The sequence below is a fragment of the Phalaenopsis equestris genome, unplaced genomic scaffold (assembly GCF_001263595.1).
Source record: "Phalaenopsis equestris unplaced genomic scaffold, ASM126359v1 Scaffold001026, whole genome shotgun sequence".
Lineage (NCBI taxonomy): Eukaryota > Viridiplantae > Streptophyta > Magnoliopsida > Asparagales > Orchidaceae > Phalaenopsis > Phalaenopsis equestris.
The window spans coordinates 186,140-207,014 of record NW_018165465.1 but is presented as its reverse complement, the minus strand read 5'-3'; the positions used below and the strand labels follow the sequence as shown (position 1 = coordinate 207,014).

The following is a 20,875-nucleotide window of genomic DNA, read 5'->3' as shown; positions in this document are numbered from 1 at the left end:
CGAACCTGGAAAGCACAACCAAACAGAAATGGTAGGAGGTTCAGTGCGAGGGTCAAAATCTACTGTCCATTTTAAAGCCTATATCACCTGATTTTCTATTCGAAGAAATCTTCTCGACAACAAATGGGTGTAGTCTTCATCATTTGATAATTGAATAAGAATGTGGCGACCATCCAATTTACCGATCTTCCAACCCCCTTTCAGCTTCATTTGTTCAAAATCCTTTCGAATTAGCTCAAGTTTAGGGTTTCCATAAAGAAACTTACCAACTAAGAACAATCGGCAAGGCGCAGCTAGGGTGGAGATCTCTGCCTCAGTCAAAAAGATTGCTGGTTTGCCGTTTTACGGGAAGTTTTTTTGAGAAATCCGGTTTCAGTGCCAAGAGCAAAATTGTCGTGGTATTGTTGCGGAAACATATTCGAAAAAGGGGCGGAAACGGGGTTATCACTGGCGAGGGCGGCGGCGTAGGAACGCCCTGATGCTATTTCTACAGCAAGAAACGTCGATCGGCACAGACGCAGACGCAGAGCAGGGCACATCGATCGGAGTAAGACAAGCCGCGGTTTCGTCGCAGGGCGCGAAGCAGCGCGAAGGAGGAAAAGCCTTGCATTGCTAGGAGCGAAAGAACAATGATCGCAGAGGAGACGAGCGCCTGGCGAATGAGAGTCAGTGGAGTTGTCGACAACGCTGCGAAGATGACGCAGCAGAGTCGCGTCTTCTCCGCCACAGATCAGAGCAGCAGCGACAATCGAAACGCTAGGGTTTGCCATGGGGTGGAACCCTAGCAGAGCGGCGGGACGACGACATGATGACATCTATATATATATATATATATATATATATAAGGCTATTTTGGGATTTGAATTGTGCGGGCACAAAGTTCATGAGCTTCTGCGATAGCTTTCCCTGAGCATTCTAGCCACATTTGTCTAAAGGTTTATGATAAAGAGTGCTATTGATAAAATCATGTGGTAAAATCCTATTTTTGATTTATTTGGATATTGATTCTTTTGGGTAATTTATCTTCTTTTGAAGTAATAGAACAAAGGTTGTCTCCAGTAGTCGTGCTTTTTTATCCCAAAGGTTTTATTTTGTGGTTTCGGAGCCTCTTCAAGCTTGAATTTCTCCCGAGGACTTTTGATTCTAAGGAATAGTTTATGATGTTGATTGAGGAGCAATTGGAGTTTTATCATGCGAGCTTCAATTTGAGGTCCTCTCTTTTAGAGGGGTTTGATGATTTGGTTTATATAGATGTTCTTGATTTGGATTTGTTGAGGAGTGAACAATAATCATAGTTGTATCTTGTTTGTTTGAATTTGATATCCTTTCCACTTGCAAGTTTTGTAAAGTCTCTTCATTTGAATTTTTTTGATTGATTAAGGCTTGAAGAACGACCAAAGTCATATTCTGCTGGCATGAATTTGATAACTCTTTAACCTATGAGGTTGGAGCTAGGCAGCGATGGGATCCATTGGAGTACTTATCCTATTATAGTGATTTTTAATTGAAAATTCTTTGTTTGGGATCCACTCTTGGCAAATTTAATCAATGCCGGATCTTTCCTAGTACAAACTAGATATGACACATCCTATCTTCTCAACAGAGTTTTCTTCACGTGGCTTCGGATTCTATATTTATTTTTTCTTTAGCTAGGATCTAATGACAATGAATTCTTGGATTCAAGCTTTTAGTGTCATGCTTCATATTATTTTGCTTGCTTCGGTTTATTTTAAACTAAAACCACAAATTATAGTTTTTGGTTAGCTTTTTAAGTCTCTATAATAAATGTTTTTTTTATATTTTGTCTTCTCTTTACTACATTCAAAATATTATACTCTTACTGACTTATAATTTTAGAAGTAGATGTGCCGCTAATTTTAGGCTTAAACTGTTTGTTTCAAGCACCAATATAATTCACTTGTCCATTTTAAATTTTCTAACTTATTTTGAGTAGGGATTTTTGCTTTTTTTTACTCAAAGAATTCTTGTAAAATTAGCTGCTTAGATCATAGTAGCTGGGCTTGTAGCTCATCGTTACGTATTCTATTTTACTTTCTATTCAACTTTCCTCGAATGAGAAAGTTTTAGCATCATTCCTCCTAGGTGCAAATATCTTGGTAGGGAGAACTGTACTGTTCACAAACAACAATAAAATTTTAAAATTTTCTGTCCAACGGCAAATCTATTCATACATGGACCTTCACAGATGTTAACCTTTCAAATATAAATGTTCTCTTTGTAAAATTTTTGTATTAATATCATTCCGAGTACCAAGACATTTATGTACTATAGTAGTACTGTTCTAGTATCAAGACATGTATGTACTTCAGTAGTACTGTTCTAGTATCAAGCAAAACATGTGCTCTTGACTTGATTTGATTAAATTTCTTAGCTTCAAAATGAAATTGGAAAAGTTTGTTTTCTATAAATTACTTTTAAAAGTAGTATAGTTTTATATATAGTACCTACAACAATTTATTTACTATAATCCACTAATATAAGGGTTGGATAGGATTGTCTATGTGTGAAAGTCAAGGATGAGGAGCTGTGGAAGTCACCATGACATCTTGCTATAGAAAACAATTGATGGGCCAAATGTTAAGCAAGAAGTGGAGGCGAGGAAGTGACGCGGGAGCTGTCCCGCACGGGATCTCCCGATCTTGCGTTTCCAAATACGTAGGGTCAGTGGGATTCTGTGATCCCATGATCCTGAGATGTGCGGGTGATGGGATTTCACATCCGTTACATACTTTAGTGGGATTTTTTTACTAATTTGCTGCCACCAGGCCATTAAGGGCCCAATTGTTATTTTATTTTATTTAGAATTAGCGTTAGTTTGCTTTGGATATTATGTATTAGTTTTGTTTGAACTAGTTCGACAGACTTAAGGTTTGATTTATGTTGTCTGGAGACTTCTCTCCCTATTTTCTTCTATTGAATGTTTTATCGTTTGGCTTTTCTTAGATGTTGTGTTTGTAAAGCAAGTTGGATCAAGGTGGTGATCTCTCCTGGAAGTTCGAAGGTTTCTTTCCTCCCTAAACTTGCTATTATTTGGCGGTGCTAGCAGAAAATCTGTTGTTTTCCAATGCTGGCTCATCGTCTAGACACTGCTATGCTGGATTTCAGCCAATCTCTCTCCCCTTGTGCCCGTTACCCATCATACAACTTCCCTAACCTTTTTGTGTTCTTTGACACTATTTAAGGGCTCTAGAATAGGTGTCATTTGGTATCATAGCCTGATAAAATTTAAATTTTTATGGATTTATTTTTCCTATGACTAAATTTAAAGTTCACGTAACCTAAATTATATTGATCAAATTAATACCCTAACCATTCCAATCATAATTTCTTGGCCTAACCTCAAAGTTTCAAAAGATAACCTTCCTGTCTCTATTAAAAAATACACGTCTAACACCTGCCACTAAAACTTTAAGCCCTCAGCCAATCTTTGATCTACAACCTTATACTCGCCAAAATCATGGTCAGGAGAGAATGACACAATGCCGCATAGAAGAAATGTGTCCGAGAGCTATGGAAGACATAAAAAAAATAAATTCTCTAATTGCAACAAATGCTTGCCCCCTTTGAGAGGAGACAATCTGAAAATGTCACCAATAGCCACAACGGCAACTCTCCAGATCGAGAGGAGGAAGCAAATCCCTCTCACTAGGAAGTTTTTCAGTGATGATGAACTAAAACCTGATAATTTGGTATGTATCAGAAAAAAAAGTCAAGATTTTGGAATGAAGATTGACTTGTCGAATTTGATGGTCGCATGAGTCTGATTAAGCTTATTTGGCGATTCCAGCGAATCAAACGCACCTTTTAGTGTAAGGACATTTCACTTGACAAAAGAAACCTAGCCGCTATTAAGTTAAAGAAGAGTGCATTTCTTTGGTGGATAAAATTTGAAGCTAGAATGTGGTAAAAAGAAAAATCACTATTTGGTCCAAAGATGAAAAGGGGGATGCTATGCAAATATATTCCTCTGCATTACCGACATGATTTATTGATGTGACTTGGCAACCCATGTCAAAAAAATTCCTTTGTGGAAGGCTCAACTGACTTTGACCAACTCATGCTAAAATATGAGTTGATGACACTAGATGAGCACACATTCGCGAAATATTTTCTGAGACTGAAATTATCTATTAGTAATGTAGTTCAGTTGTAGTTGTATTGGTTTATACTCGATATAAAAACTCTCTTTTTGAAAATGGAGAAGCAACTTTGTCGCAAGGTGACCACACACCTTACAGACTGAGCTCAACTCTAGGATCAAACAACAACAACACACTCGTTGGAGTACCCTTGTTGACCTCTCCAAAGAAAAAAAAAAGTTCAGAATGGAGAAAAGGTGGAGACCGCATTACTCCTAGGCCTGTAAAGCTAAGAAGTTTTTTAAATGCTATGGTTTTGGACACATTGTTTAATTGCCCAATCTTGAGGGTGATATCTTTCACTAACCTGAGAACAATTGAAGAAATGACTAGTGTCATAGTAGAAAATGAGGATGTCAAAGGAGTATTAGCTTCCAATCTATGAGAGAGACGCTTGTGTTTGATGGATCATTCAAATTGAGTCCATGTGAGAGCAATAGTGGCTTCACTAGAATATCATTCATACTTGTTAAAGTATGAAGAAAAATATGAAAAATTTTATCATAGATGCATACAATTGTGAGAATGTGGCAACTACCCAAATGGTCGATAAGTTGAATTTGGCAACAAAGAAGTGCACCCAATCTTATTCCCTGTCGTGGTTGAAGGAAAGAAATAAGATCACAGTTGACAGAAGGTGCCTTGTGGGGTTTTCTATTGGAGACAAGTTCCTGAGCACATATGGTGTGATATAGTACTTATGGATACTTGCCACATCTTATCAGGTTGTCTTTGGTAGTATGATTGTTGTGCACATCGTGATGAATATAAGAACTTATATTCTCTTACCAAAAACTGGAAGCACATTGTACTTTTGCCTTAGAAAGTGTCCAAGGTAATAGATATTCATATAAAATTTGAGAATGTGATGTCTCAAAACTATCTTTTTGTAGGTCTTGGAAGAAGCACTAATAAGAATAGTTTTTGTTCTAGATTACAGCGAGTTCAAGGAATCGAAGCAGACACATGGCAGACCTTGTTAAGATGATTTCGGGATTTTTGACCTATAGTCTACATTCTAGTTTGCATTACTAAGAGAAATCTAGCATGTCATTACTTCAGATAGTGATGACAAGTTTTCGAGTTATTTTTTATAGATTTTATAGAGTAAGTTGGATGCTAAGTTTTAGTTATGTTCAACAACACATTCCTTGATAGACGGTCATTTAGGAGTAGCGAATCACAAATTTGGAAATCTCCTTAGGTGTTTTGTGAAAAAGAACATAAAAAATAGTGGTATTCAGGTACTTTTATAGAAGAAGAAGATGCCTCTTCTAGCCGAGGGGAGCTACGTTGGAGTTGTCCAGACTGGGATCCCGTGATACTAAGATGTACGGGTGACGGGATTCCACGTACCGTACTTGCTGTAGCTCTATTTTTCCTGCTAATTTGCCACCTCTAGGTCTTTGAGGGTCCAATTTTTATATTATTTTATTTAAAATCAGGATTAATTTGCTTCGGGTGTTATATATTGGTCTTGTTTGGATTAGTTTGATATACTTTTGATTTGGTTTATATTATTTGAAGACTTTTCTTTCTACTTTCTTATAGGAGTGTTGTATTTATGTCTTTTCTCAAGAGGTGTCTGTAACTTATTTGAATCGAGGTGGTGATATCTCCCGGAAGTTCGTAGGCTTCCTTGCTTTTGGTACTCGCTGCTATCTGCTGTTGACAGCAGAAAAATTGTTGTTTTCTGCTGCCACTCGCTGTCCACATGCTGTTCACTTAGGATTTAAGTCGACATCCCTCCTACTCCCGTTACCCATCCTACAACTTTCCTAACCTTTTATCTGTTTTCTTACACTGTTAAGGAGCCCTATAATGGTGTTAGAAAGTGTCGAAGGGATATTGTTGGAAGTGCATCGATCCAATCAACAACCAATGCATCATGCTGGGATCTCGCCGGGAGTAGATCGATGGATCGCTGGGGTCAACAGCATTTTGATTGATGACAAGCTACCGAAGATTTGAGAAAAGTGGTGTTTTTGATATTCTTTAAAGATTTTAGTGCTATTTGAATAAAATGATAGTTTTAGGTGCTGGTTATATAAATTATGTAGTTTAAACTGTCATGTATGTATCCCCCAATTGGTAAAACGTTTGATATGTTTTTATACGTCCACATTGTGATGCCTTTCTCATTTTGTACTTCAGTTTGCTTTTGGAGATCTCATTTGATGTCATTTTTTTTTCTTGATTCCATTTTCTTCAAACTTTATGGAATTTAATTAGGCTTCTCTGCCTATATTTGTGATTTCATATAACAGTGATTTAATGCTTTCCTTTTTTTATTTTGATGCTGCAGCTTAAGATGCTTAACCGGTTGGCTACTGTGAAAGGTGACGGAACTGTGGAAGTTGAAGTTCCCGGTGATATTGAGCACGCAGCACTTGATTTTAGCGCTGATTATGCTGCTGCTGGAGCAGCCGATGAAGAGCCAATGGAACTAACTGATCTTCCATATGTACCTCCTCTTCAAATAGCCATTCTCATTGTCGGCACACGTGGAGACGTGCAGCCATTTATTTCTATCGGTAAACGTTTACAGGTTAGGTTGTTTTTTGTTTCTATCACTCTTCGTATGATTATTTTAAAGTAAGATTTGCATGCATTCCACGGAATTATTATTTATTTAAATACCTACACCTAAACTTCAATTTTTACATATATGCCATCTAAATTATTTATTAAAAGGAGTATTTCATTTCTTAGAAGTTAAAGAGTGTTATTTTTGTTGTGATATGAATGATTTAGATGGTATAAATGTAAAATCAAAGTTCAGGTGTTAGATATGTGAATACATAACAATTGGGTGGTATGCATATATTTGGCCCTATTTTAAAGCAAACAGCCATACAACCGTTCGATGATGCATTTCCTAATACTTAAACTTCTTCGAATATCCATCCTTTGACGTGTCTTTTTACGGACATTTATATAAATACCACAAAAGTTTTATGTATTTACATATCTAAAACCTAAACTTTATAATTTTCATTTATGACACTCAAAATTTTAATATCACGCCAAAATAATTATAATTATTAAAATTTAAAATGTAGAATAAGCCTTTTCATGCATAGGTTTATGAAACCATAGGGTTACAAGTATAACTATCCAACTTTAGGTGTTACATAAGAATTGTGGTATGAATGTAAATTTCCCATCTTTTCTTTTTGGAAGTTATCATAATGTGGTGGACTGTTTACCAGACACCAGGACTTACGCAATTTTGCGCAGAAGCTACATTTGCTTTACTGTATCATATGATATAGCAATAAAATAAAAAATACTACAAGAAATGGGATCATTTTGTTATTCAAAAAAGTGGAGCGATTAAAGGACAATATTATTTCAACTTGAATTATTTTCTTTCGACAAATTAAAGAAGACAGTTTAATCAAACAATATTGAGCAGTTATTTAGGCTGTATAAATAAATAATTTAAGTACCCGATTTCCTTAGGGTAAGATAAACATAAAATTTGCAAAGTTAATTAAGAGGTGAAATTGAGAACTTCAATATTGAATCGTATTAAAAGTTGGATGAAATTGTTTGTTGTATTAAGAACTTTATTTGATGTAGAGGATGTCATTGGTTCTTTCTTTTACTAATAAAACTTTATGATTGATCATATGAATTAAAAAACACACAAAAGAACAAAATTTATAGCTTCTTAACGTTTAGTTAAACAAACATCAGTCTCGTTTGATACAATATAGATAGCACCTGTTTTATTTCAAACAATAATTTAAAAGATTCCAAAATATGAAATTTTGTAATAAGGCTGACACCATAAATATTGGAAACTGATATATGCAGACATGAGCAAATCTCATTCACGCACAGGCAAACCACATAATAATTTTAATGAAAGAACAATAATATAAATCCCCAATTTGAAAGTTTAAGTTTAATGTTGGTGCAAGGATAAGCTTTTCTCTAATGTTGTCATTATGACTTGCAACATGCTCAGGGAATCTACATCCAACAACGTTTAGATTATATTGAGATGACAACGACGATGACAACAACAACAACAACAAATCCTTTATCCCACTAAGTGGCGTTGGCTACATGAATTCTTTTTCTCCATTGCATCCTATTTAGTGTCATATAATCCCACAACTTAGATTATATTGAGAGAAACATAAATATTTTATTCAATAATTCATTGTGAAATAAGTGTTCAGTCGGTTCTACTTATAACACTTAAACCCAAAGTTAATAACTTATCATAGTTCTTCGTGTTATGGTGAAATACAGCAAGTTTCAATTTATTCAACTTAGATTCTAGAAGAATCAAGCGACAGAACAATGTTTACATAAGGGCCAACTCTCCAAAAGAAGCTATAAGAATTCAGCTTACAATAACAAAGGGCCCAATATTTGCTACAATGAATAGCCTCAAGGGGATAGTTGCAAAGGGAAGGAATTATATAGGGTAAAATTTGGACCATATAACAAGTAATAACAATTTCCAGTGCAATCCAATGACAAATAAAGGAGCAGTTTCAACAAGTAAGATTCAAAAATACCAACAAAAAATAGCAATGCCTCCAAATTAGTAGATCTAAAGATTTGAATTGGAGAAAAGTTAAAGGTTTGAATTGGAGAAAAGTTACTGTCAAAATTTACGAGTTGAACTAAGAGGGCTTCCAATTGTAAATCAAATGCACCATTGCACTTTGAACACTTGAGAAACTTCTTGTTCCCTTGGGAACCAATATCATAGTTTGGCTACTTTTAAAAAATACTAGAAAAATGGCGGAAAAAAAGACAACTAAAATACCGAAGCTTAGAATGTTAATATGCTCTTAGCGCTCTTAATGATTATAATATTTTAAGTTTCTATCGCTAGCATAAATATATTATAGAAGTTTGAAATAAAGCATATACAAGTTAGGAGGATTGGAGTGTAGAGTAAAGTAGTATAAAACATTATTAAAGAATGTAATGTTCTTTTAAAGAATTTACAAAAATTATTTTTATAAGAAATCTAATGATCTAGAAAGCAATGATTAGCAAATGATGTTAGGTATCTTGGATGAGAAATACCAAATAATTCATACATGAAAAAATTAATAGTCTTTGATCATATTAGTTTTTTAGTAGTAACATATGTGATGCTTTAAGATTTTGAAAGTTATAAAGTACATTGGAATCATATAGTTTATAAATCTTTTTAATGATATTTTAAAATTTAAGAAGTTACCAAATAATAGAAGATGAAATGTGTTGTTGCTAATCTATATAGTACAATGATGATATTCATGATTGGTACATTTGGATGAAAATCAAAATTATGAGTAATACAATTGAGTTATGGGTACTTATATATGAATTCAGACTAGAAAGAACATGTTAGTAGCAAATAATTTTGCTTTATGCTTTTTGATTCACTTTGAAGTGATTTTTGTGCTTAGTTAATTGATGAAAAAGTATCGAAAGCAACGAAGGAAGGATTTTCTTATGATTCTTGTTAATATTTGATCAATTGTCCTAAGATTTTTTATATTTGTTATTGAAGAGAAGATGTGTGTCAAAGACTTGTTGCTTTTGTAAGTATGATAGATTTGTGATTAGCAATTGAAGTGATGGCATTGCCACAACATAATATATTTGTATTAATCCTTAGCTTTTAGTCTTATGTACTATCTTGATCGATGACATTTCTGGTATGTGAGGTCTTTTGTGAGGTTAACAGTTGGAACATTGAAGAAAATATGTAAAAAAAATAAAGGTCTTAGTATTAATAGAAGAGCAAAGATCGAGTTTCTAAAACATTATTTTAGTGGGTGCCAAATTGTAATTTTTAAATTAATTGGAAGTTGATACCTTATTGAGCTTGTTTTATTTACCTTGGCTTTATTATGCATATGATTGACTTATCAATTTGAATGTATCTTGTCAACTTAAAATTGTTTGATCAAATTGTGGAGGAGCTTAAGAAATACTATATATCAATAAATTATTTTGAAAGATATGAGTTTTTACATTGCAATTTGAATGGCTTTTCTATATCAATTCTAGGTTTGAAAATAAAAGCTTGTGGCCTCATCCAAACTATTTTTATTAGTTTTATGAATCCTTTTACTATATTCCTGCTAAATGATGCATGTTTCTGTACTTAGTTTTACAAGTTTTTCTTTTGTATGTCAGTTGGTCATATGACATTTGTTTCACCAAATTCCCTTTTTTCTAGATTCATATTACCAAAATTTTTGCTACATTTTGTGTACTTTGTTTAATTGATTTATTGTTTGCATAACGAATTTATACAATGTCTTAATTAGAGTCCCCAAAAATTTTGTGCGCTTTCAAAAGGCTCACCTAGTCTTATGTATATTACAACATTATGATTTCTATGAGGTAGGTTGAATTTTGCAACAAGATTTAACTCCAACTATTATTTTAATGTGAGGGTTGAGACTCTTACGGGTGCAAGATGACATAGTTGATTATCCCTATCATGTTGTGGATGCGTCGAGCATTCTCTATCAAGTTACTGTAGCATTGCTTTTTTTTTATTCTTAGCATTTACGAAGCGACTTTTATTTGATTGTCTTATTATTTAATGCTTTTAGAATTTGTAAAAGGATAAATAATAAGCCTTGTTTTGATAAATGGCATATTATCTAGAGTTTTTTGAGTGGACTTTGGTTTAAAGAGCCAGGAGCCTTAGGCATGCTAATATAGTTTCAAGTCAAGCTAACTTGATCATAGATATTAAAGGATCAATCCTTATTTTTAATTATTAACACCGAGTCCCGCGTTCTTGTGACTTTTGATCTTAAGTTGATGAAATTTAACAACGATGAATTTGGCGTTTTATGGAATTTGGATTTCCTTATCTTAGTAAGCTCAATAAGGTATCAATCAAGCTCAATAAGGTATCAACTGTTATCTTAAGTTGATGAAATAAAACAAGCTCAATAAGGTATCAGCTTTCAACTAAAAGTAGCGTGTTTTTATTTTCAGTGTTGTTTATATGTTAACCTTAGTAAATCTCTTTCTCCTTCCTAAACCTTTATTTAAAATTTAATTTCCTCTTCTAATGGGTGCATTTTCTACCCTATATATACATTTTCAAAACATTTAATCTTTTTTAAGGTTATCTTATTTTTAGTAGATGTCCAACTAATCATTTCATTCAACATAAGTGGGTGAGTTACTTTGATAAACTTTTTAATGAAGTTTCTGAAAATACGATCGACCTTAGTGATTTTAATATCGTGAATAATAATAAAACGTTTCATTTTTACCGTCGCATTAGCAAAAAAGAAGTTGAGGAGGCTTTAAAGCAAACCAAGGGTGGAAAGTCTGTAGGACCTAATGATATCCCAATTGAAGTGTGGAAATATTTGGGAGATTTGGGAGTTTCTTGGCTTACTAAACTCTTTAATATTATTTTAAAAACTAAAAAGATGCCTGAGGAGTGGAGGAAGAGTATTTTGGTCCCCATTTTTAAGAATAAAGGGGATGCACAAGAGTGTGCAAATTATAGAGGAATTAAGTTGATGTGTCATACTTTAAAATTATGGGAGAGGGTAATTGAACATAGGTTAAGACGCATCACAAAAATTTCTCATAATTAATTTGGATTTATGCCGGGCAAGTCTACTATGGAAGCTATACATTTATTGAGAGGTTTGATGGAGAAGTTCAGAGATAATAAGGAGAATCTACATTTGATTTTTATTGATTTAGAAAAAGCTTACGATAAGGTTCCAAGAGATATCCTTTGGAGAGTTCTCGAGAAGAAATGTGTTGATATGACTTATATTCAAGTTTTAGTTATTATTTTATTTATTTAGAAATTCAGTTCCTAAAAAAGAAATTGTCATAATTTTTTTAATCGGCTAAATATATTAACTAGATAATGATATGAATACATTAAATGTATTTAAAAAGGAGGGTGCTTGAGCGAAAAGAAAAGTAAAACCAGGCAAAAGAAAGCTGTAGTCATTTGGTTTGTCTAGCTTAATGTCTAGTAAAGCTAGGAAAGTGACCATAAGTTTTTTAACTTGAATTATGGATGAGAGTCAACACTCTAATTGCTGTAATCTGAATTAGAACTTCATCATTTTGTTCGCCAAAGGAATAAAGTTGAGTCCTTTTAAGAACTTAGAATTATGATGGATAATTTCAATATTAAATGAAGTGATCAAAACCAAGGGGTTAGGAGAAGCAGGAACAACAACTACTTTTTCTTGAGCAGGAGCTAAACCCATATCCAGGTTTTGAGAATTGATTTGAACTATTAAAAGCTTCTTTTGTGTGATAGAAAAGTACCGCTTAGACTGAAAGGAAAAATTTATAAGACGATTGTGAAACCTGCAATGCTCTATGGCGCTGAATGTTGGCTTTTAAAAGAGAAGTATAATAGTTAAGTCTTGCCGAGATGAGAATGATTAGGTGGATGAGTGGCTTTACACTTAGAGACAAAATGCGGAATGAATATATTCGTGATAGGGTTGGTGTAGCTCCTGTGACAGACAAAAGTAAAGTAAGTCGTCTTAGATGGTTTGGTCATATACGTCGTCAACCATTAGATGAACCGATTATGATAGTAGATGTTTTAAATTCGACTTGTGTTAAGAAAGACAGAGGTAGACCTAGGAAGAATTGGGCTTATTGTATTAAAAATGATCTTAATTTACTAGAACTAAATGAAAATATGACACTAAATAGGACGCAATGGAGAAAAAAGATTCATGTAGCCGACCCCATGTAGTGGGATTAAGGCTTTGTTGTTGTTGTTGTTGTTGTTGTCCAACTAATCATTTCTTAATCTATTCTTATTCAATTTGTTGCACATTCAATTAAATTTTTTCATTTCTAACATGCTCAAATTAGATATCAAAACTTATCTATGATCTACACTCATCCGTGTATCATTTACCTTTAAATCTCAATGATAAAAATTTTTAGGCATTTTTTTAATTTTACCCTTTCAATTTTAACTGTATAATGATTATAAATCATCTTTAAATCTATCACATCTAGGTGTCACTTTAGTATCTAATAGTATCGATTGATAATTTAATAATATCACACCTAATAAAATTATATTTTGGTAGTTTATCACAGTTCATGGTTATGTTTTATGCAATAAGCTTATATTAGGGCAATTTAAAAATTTCACTGTGAATATGCTTTTTAGCTTCTTCATAATCATTAGAAAAAGCTATGGATTTTGCAGTTTTTCTTGATGTAATCCTTCGAAGATTTGAAGTTCTTTGGTCACACCACAATTATTAATAATACTAGGAGTGCTCTATTATGCATTAAATTTAATAAATTTATTATTCCCTTAACACACTACTTTATACCTTAATGCACAACAAATCAATTTTCATATTCTTGTGCATGTGATGTCTTAAGATCATAAAAATTATTTATTATTTTTTTAGCACTTTTTACACTTTTTTTATAAATGTTTTAACACAAGAATCTTTTTCGTGGTAGTTTTTTATGATATGAGACTAAAATTGGTTCTTCAAAACCTCATATTCATCTCAAAAAATATTATGCTTATAAATTTGATTTTTCTTTGGTTAGCACAATTTTGATTATCTTGATTGTTCTCAAATATTGATATCATCATACATATCCTTTGAATTCTCGTAATATTCAATAATTTTTTTTAAATATTTATCAATAAATAACTGTAATATTTCTCATTAAGAACTAAATTATTCCTCTTACACATGTTTATTAGAGCCAAATTCATTTCACATTTTTGGACCAATCTGTAATATACCTTGTAATATTAGTCGTTATACTCTTTCGAAGTAAATTGTGTTTAAAACTCTCATTTAATAATTTCTCAACATTGTATTTGTAATCATTCCTTTATCTTTATTTTACTAAAATCCTATTTTATTACTTTCTTGTATTTCTAATTACATCAAAATTTTGGCCACTTTTCTTTTGTCTTGTTTAGTTTTATATCACATTTTCTCTCTTCTTACTACCAATTCTATTCTATAAATCATTGAAAGTTCTCTTTTTGGTTTTTATATTTTTTATATAATCATTATAAGCTTCTGTAATATTTAGTTTTAACTAATATGCTATTGACTAACTCCTAATTTAAATATCAGTTTGTCTCATTAATTTAGTTTAGTTTTATATTTCTTAGACATATGCTCATCGGGATCGAGTGAGCGGAGAATTAGTTTTTCTAGATTGTCTCTTGGAAAACTCTTAATTTTAGTTCCAATAGTATTCTTTAACAATTAGTAACATGGAAGAGTGTCTAGATAGTCATTAAATCTTCTAATTAATTTTTAACTATATATATATATATATATATATATATGTATGTTTTTTTTGAAAGCCCAAAAAGGCTAATGTATTAAGTAGAAAGAAAAATAAAGATACAAAGTGTAGGAGAGCCCAAACATGACACCCTGACAACTAAAAAACCACAAATGGTTCCAAAACTAGAAAAAATAAAAAAAATACATTAGATACTTAAATAACAAACCTAACACTATCGGAATACATAGTATCAGGTGGCTAGAAAGCGACCTAATTTGGCCTTGTCTCTGCCTGTAGTTCTAGGAAAGGAGCAAACTAGTAAACTGGTAAGATGATTCCCATTGCCAGAAGTAACCAATGTATCATCCAATATGTTCCCGAGCTGGAGTTTGTCTCCATTCTTCTTCTTCCTCCTGGAATAGACCTGTCATTCCTCTTCTGAAGAATCAGTTTGATGGGGTGGTAGAGCTGAAGCAGAAGGAATACCAACCATAGTACCGATAATAGGTTCTAGCATATGTGAAGTGGGAGTTGCCTCTGCACCGGATACTTCCTGAAGAAGTGGAGCTGCGAGGCTCTCTTGATTATCAGTCTGAACACTTTCATTTATAGGTAGTAGTCCGTCAGTATTGTTTTCTATGGGGTTTGAAGGTGCCAACATCATATCACTCTTAGTAACAATAACAATAGTGTCATGAGGGGGTCCTTAAGGGCAACAAACACCACCTGTCTGGTAGTATTATCCCCAGGTGAAACTAAAATGTCCTGAGCAGTGGGGTTAAACCCATTCTTTTTCACTTGAACCTTAGCTTTCAAATTAGGATGGAGCTTGTAGCATTTATCAAAGATATGACCAAACATCTTACACTGCGTACAATATGGGGTCTGTGTTCCAAGAAGATTAGTTGTCAATATCCATTGTGGGTTGTGCCCAGCCAGACTTCAGTAACATCTGGTAAAGTAATATCCCTTTCCACAAATATTATATTCTGGCAGTATTCTGGCCACCAAGGGTCTGGTTAGGTTTAAAGTAGGCAGATTTAGCTTTAAAAGATCCCCAAGCAGTGACCCAATAGAGTAGAGAACCTGATGGTGAAAAAAATATAGCTTGAGTTCAGGTAAACTAAACCATACCGGTACAGTGGGAGTTTCCTGATTTCGGTCGAAATCAGGAGACCACTTGAGTAGCTTCATAGTTTTTCATGCGATATTAAGAGATTTCTTGGAGAAAATTCTGGTGTAGTCTTAAGCCATTGTTAGTTGGATCAACACATATCTCCTATCCATAAGTCCCACCTTCCACCTGCCTACTGGCTTAAGCATCTACGCTATTTCTGATAACCTCCATAGGTAGGTGTCCCCACTGAAATCTTCTAATGAGAGCAAACTTGAATTTTTTTGTCAGGGTAGAAATTTCTGAGTTAGAGAAAAAAATTGCTGCTTTCCCACATTTTTTACTTCCCTTCATAACAAAAGGACAATCATCTGTGTCATCACATCATTCCTTATAGTTTGAGGGGAATACCACCGCAGACTCCACCTAGGGGTTTGCCACCACGTGGGCAAAGGAAGCCTTTGCCTGTTCAACAAAAGAAGAAGAAAGTGTCATCAGAACAACCAATTGTCACCTACAGCGAGAAGCTTGTGTCGGGCTGGAGAGAAAGACAGGCGCAGAAACAAAGATCGGGTCGTAGAGAAGCACTGGCTCAAACACAAACAAAAAAAAGCATCGAAAATGAAGGAAAGACGCAGAAACTGGACGCCGACGCAGAAAGACAAGCCGCAATGTCTTCGTCTTCGTCAACCACGCTCTGCTAGGGTTTTGCCTTTATGGCGAAACCTGGTTTCTGCTCCACTACATCCTTTCGTCGATCACACTCTGCTCGTCATTCGTCGTTTTCATCGATTCCGTCTGTTTCGCCGTTTATACAGATAAACATGTCATCTAATTATTTATTGCTGCACCAGCTCCATTCTCATTCACTCTCAATGTGATAAATAACGTTAAAATAATGTTCAAACATACAAGAAAGAAATAACATACGTATTGGCGTGTGACTAACATGATTATTTTTATTTATAATCACAAATAACTTTGTTAAGTAGTAATAATGAGCAAGCATTCTTTGATACTTACAAAATATGAAAGTTTTGATTGTAAACAATATATGCAACAGCTGTAGAAAGAAATATAACTGCTACTGTTAGGTTTTTTATTTCACCATCTTAGTCAATATCATATATGCATTTATTACCCTACTTTTATTTTCCTTTTTATTCTCAACATTCTTTATTTTAGAGATATAATATGATATTTGCATAGGCTTGATACTTTTAATTCATTTGGTAATCCGTAGCCCATAGGCTATAATAACGGCTGATAAAAACTGGTCGGTTCAACGCTGCAATTATCAACACCCTTTTGATATGGATTGTCCAAACTTTAATATATATAGTTGAGAAGTTTTATTTTGTCAGAAATTTGTCATTTTCTGCATAGTTCATCATTAAAGTTTTACCTATTGCAAAATCCATTATGTTTTCTTGGTCATTTTTATGGGTTATATTTATTTTTATTTATTTTTTTGCTTAAATATATGTCCCTGTTAACATTTAAATTTGATAGCATGCGTTAGGTATGCAATATGACATGATATTCCACATTTGTATTATTTTTTGATCTTTTATTTGTTACAATCATTTTTCTCTAACTTGAATGTTCCTGTTAAGAGTTAACTTTGATAGGATGCACTAGCAATGCAATTTAACATATGATATTCCACATTTTGTACTTGATTATGCATTTTCATAAAATACTAAGAACTGTAAATAAATAACGGAGCTAAACCTTGCTAACATAATCAAGTTTGCTCAATATAAAAGAAATACTATAAATATAAATGCATGATAAATGGATTTATTAATAAGCAATAACAAACATTAGTTTTATAGATAATTTACTTTATATTTTAGCAATCGAGTATCTCAAATTGGTTGCTTGGTTAGTCTTTTGAGTCATGTTAAATTATTACTTTATGCTGGCTTCTAGCTCACTTAACAATAATTCATTTAATTTATGGAAATTAATAAATCAAACATAATTTAACATACTCATGTTGATTTTACCTCAAATTGATTTCTTTTCCTATAAGTTTTGTTGGAATTAAAACATGGGGAAATTTCTTGTCAAATTAACTTCCTCTCTTTTATATTCCTTCATAAATTTACAGTTAGTCAGTTCTTTACCAGCCCAGTTGCAGTTCAAGATAAAAGAGAGATTCATGAAAGGATTCTTAGAATAAATGCAATTTAGTATAAAAATTTATGCATAATTACACGCGTGTACTCTAATCCTCTATTTCTCCTGATAATTATTTGTAACCCAAAACCTGATCTTAGTTAATAGGTTCGGCCATCTGAATTAACTGGAAAATGAAAGGAAAATTTATTAGGATTTTGATAAATATATTATATAGGTATTTAGATGTATTATATATATATATATATATATAAATATATATATATACATATACCCTTGCCTCCTAAATCTCTCCACGTTTAAAGTTTCGTTTTCCCCATTCACAGATGCTTAACTGAGAGTTCGCACTTCAGAATTCTTCCTGTCTCGGTTTCAGCCATGTCGTGAAATTGAAAAGAAAAATGAGGATATGAAAGGGAATAAAAGGGGCTTTTGTTATATAAGCATATCTATTTTATCTAAATTTACTTAATTGAATCAATGTCCAACATTAAAAGCATCGAACAACTGCATGCCAGCCACTCCAGCCATAGTGGATCAGCTACAATACTAGATTTTTTTTTTCTGTGAACACTATTATTTAATAAGTGTATAGTATGATTGAAGGGTATTTAATTAATTTAGTAAGTTAATATATAATCCAATTTTACTGGTAATATATATTCTTATATATATCAAAATAATTGAAATGTCGTGTGGAATTTTATAAAAATAATTTTGACGATTTTCAATAGGTGTGAATATATTTTAGAAGTAAAATTTCAGTTTACTTTTTTAGTTAAATTGGGTATTACTAAACAGTCTAAAGCCGCTGCAAAAATGAGCGTCTATCATGAGTTGTTAAGCAGAGAATTTTCTTACCATTGAAACAACTTGTTTTAATCTGATCCAGAAAAATGATTTTGTACTCATAGAAATTTATCACGGTTGCACATTTGCACCGAACAATATTATATACACCCACCCACTTGAAGATTTGCAGGTTAGGTTTATGAAGATGAGTTTTACCAAGATAGTCCTGCCCTTTAAACTTTTTTTTTCGCTCATTAAGTTGCAGCTGTTCATCATTGAAGGAAGAAACTATTAAGCTTTACTTGAAATACTAAACTTTGAGATAATGAAAATTTAGCACATAAAATCAATAGGAAAAAATATTTCAGCGCTTGATTTTCTTTCATAGCAAATGAGGGGTAACTTCCTAAATATATCATTGACTGTTCGTTTGTGATCAATTTAGCTTCAAGGTAACACATTTCTCCAATTTAGTCTTCGACTAAATAAAATTGATCTAAAATGATTTCTTGGGGACTAGTTGGGATTAGTTCTGTATTGTTGAGAGATTAAAATTGGATCAAATTTATATATTCGAGGAACTAATACGAATAAATGTGATACTTGGGAACTAAATTAGTCACAGACGAATAATCTGGACTCCTTGTATGTTTTAAAGTGAGATTCTTATGATCTTTGTAAAGAGAATAGTAGTTTAATGTCAGCACTTTTTCATATCATTATATGAAGATCTTTTTCATTTATATTTTTTTTCCAGTATTAGCTACTGTATTTTTTCTTGAATTCATTGTGGCCGACCTTAAGCTCCTTGAGGATGATTCAGTTTTGATAATGTTCTCATCTGATTGGGGCAGTAAAGCCCCTCTGTTTCATTTGCCCAGCTGCTCAAGTGCTTATAGACTGATATCACTTTCTTTTTTAACTTATTAATTTTTCTACGAAGGTTCTGTAGGCAGATTTGAATTTTGTTTTTGATGGAAAACTTTTTTATGCCAGTTGTGCATTTCAATTTATACTTCTTTCTCAACTCTTACAGCATTAGCTTTTGGGCATTTACATACATAGAACCCAATCCCTATGTATTTGCGTATCTAACACCTTTTTTTTTTTCTTAATTTATACCACCGAAATCTTTCGTATCACATAAAAAATGCCACTATTTTAACTTTTCAAAAAGTGAAATACACATTTTCATGCACAGGTAAAGTGGCATATATATATATATATATATATATATATATATATATATTGTAGTTTATGTGTTAGATATGTAAATATGTGATACGTAAGAACTTAGTGGTATGTACGTAAATCTTCTTTATTTTTATAACTTTGAATGTTTATTTAATTATATAACTTGCTATGATTTTCTTTCAGGATTATGGACATCGTGTCCGATTAGCAACTCATGCAAATTTTAAGGAGTTTGTATTGACTGCTGGACTTGAGTTTTATCCGTTAGGAGGAGACCCTAAAGTTCTCGCTGAATGTATGCAGTTTATATGGATGGAGGTATTTACATTTGCACGTACTGATTGTGTATTTATTAAATGGAAATACTCGGCTATGAACAGATATGGTCAAGAATAAAGGATTTCTGCCTTCATCACCTTCAGAGATACCTATTCAACGGAAACAAATCAAGGAAATTATATTTTCTTTGTTTTCAGCCTGCAAGGAGTCAGATATTGATACTGGTATTCCATTCAAAGCAGATGCTATTATTGCAAATCCACCAGCTTATGGTTAGTGTTAATGTTTATCTGCTAGTTTGTAGCTTTTCTTTTTGCATTGGGGCGGTGGGGGTGGGAGAATTACATAGCATTCAAAACATTGCTATTTACTTCTATTTACAAAAGTAGCACCACTTTCATGCATTTTTCAAATTCTCACTCAAATATCAAAATTCACGATAAAACCCCAACCCATAATTTTTATTTTATTCTGATTCCCAATGGTTTGATCGTGGCACAGATTAATGCGTAGGATTGGTAGTTCAGAAAATCACGAGTTGTAATTTTGTAGATAGAAATGTTTGGAGTGCCATGAATGTAATTATCCTTTTTTTATTTAAATTTGCCTTAAGCAGCGTTTGGTATCGTATAATTAATAGGATTTACGGGTGATTTTAACGTAAATCCACACAAACCCAAAAGAATGTTAAATAAATCCTAGAGTTGGCTAAATTGAAATTTCTCTCCCTTCATTAATAATTTTGACATAAATTCAGATTTATTAAATCGTATTTTTTGGTAGATTTAATGGATGTAGTACACAATAAAATTAAATCCTGATAAAAGGCCAAACATAAGAGATGGAATTCAGCTGATTTAAACTAAATTATACCAAACATTTTTATGAATTTAACAGCACCATATTTTATAAATCAGGATTT

At 32.8% G+C, this 20,875-nt stretch overlaps 1 protein-coding gene across 3 annotated transcripts in view; it reads left to right on the top strand.

Moving 5' to 3' along the window:
* LOC110032773 (sterol 3-beta-glucosyltransferase UGT80A2) overlaps window positions 1–20,875 on the top strand; it is a 104,286-nt gene that overhangs the window by 34,036 nt on the left and 49,375 nt on the right. For all 3 annotated transcript variants that reach the window (XR_002294878.1, XM_020736521.1, XM_020736522.1), the window contains exons 3-5: window positions 6,466–6,708; window positions 19,858–19,969; window positions 20,055–20,225. Coding sequence is in view for 2 of the 3 variants with exons in the window: in XM_020736521.1 (XP_020592180.1) it covers window positions 6,466–6,708; window positions 19,858–19,969; window positions 20,055–20,225 (526 nt within the window). In the remaining variant the exon portion in view is untranslated. The remainder of the gene's footprint in view (window positions 1–6,465; window positions 6,709–19,857; window positions 19,970–20,054; window positions 20,226–20,875) is intronic.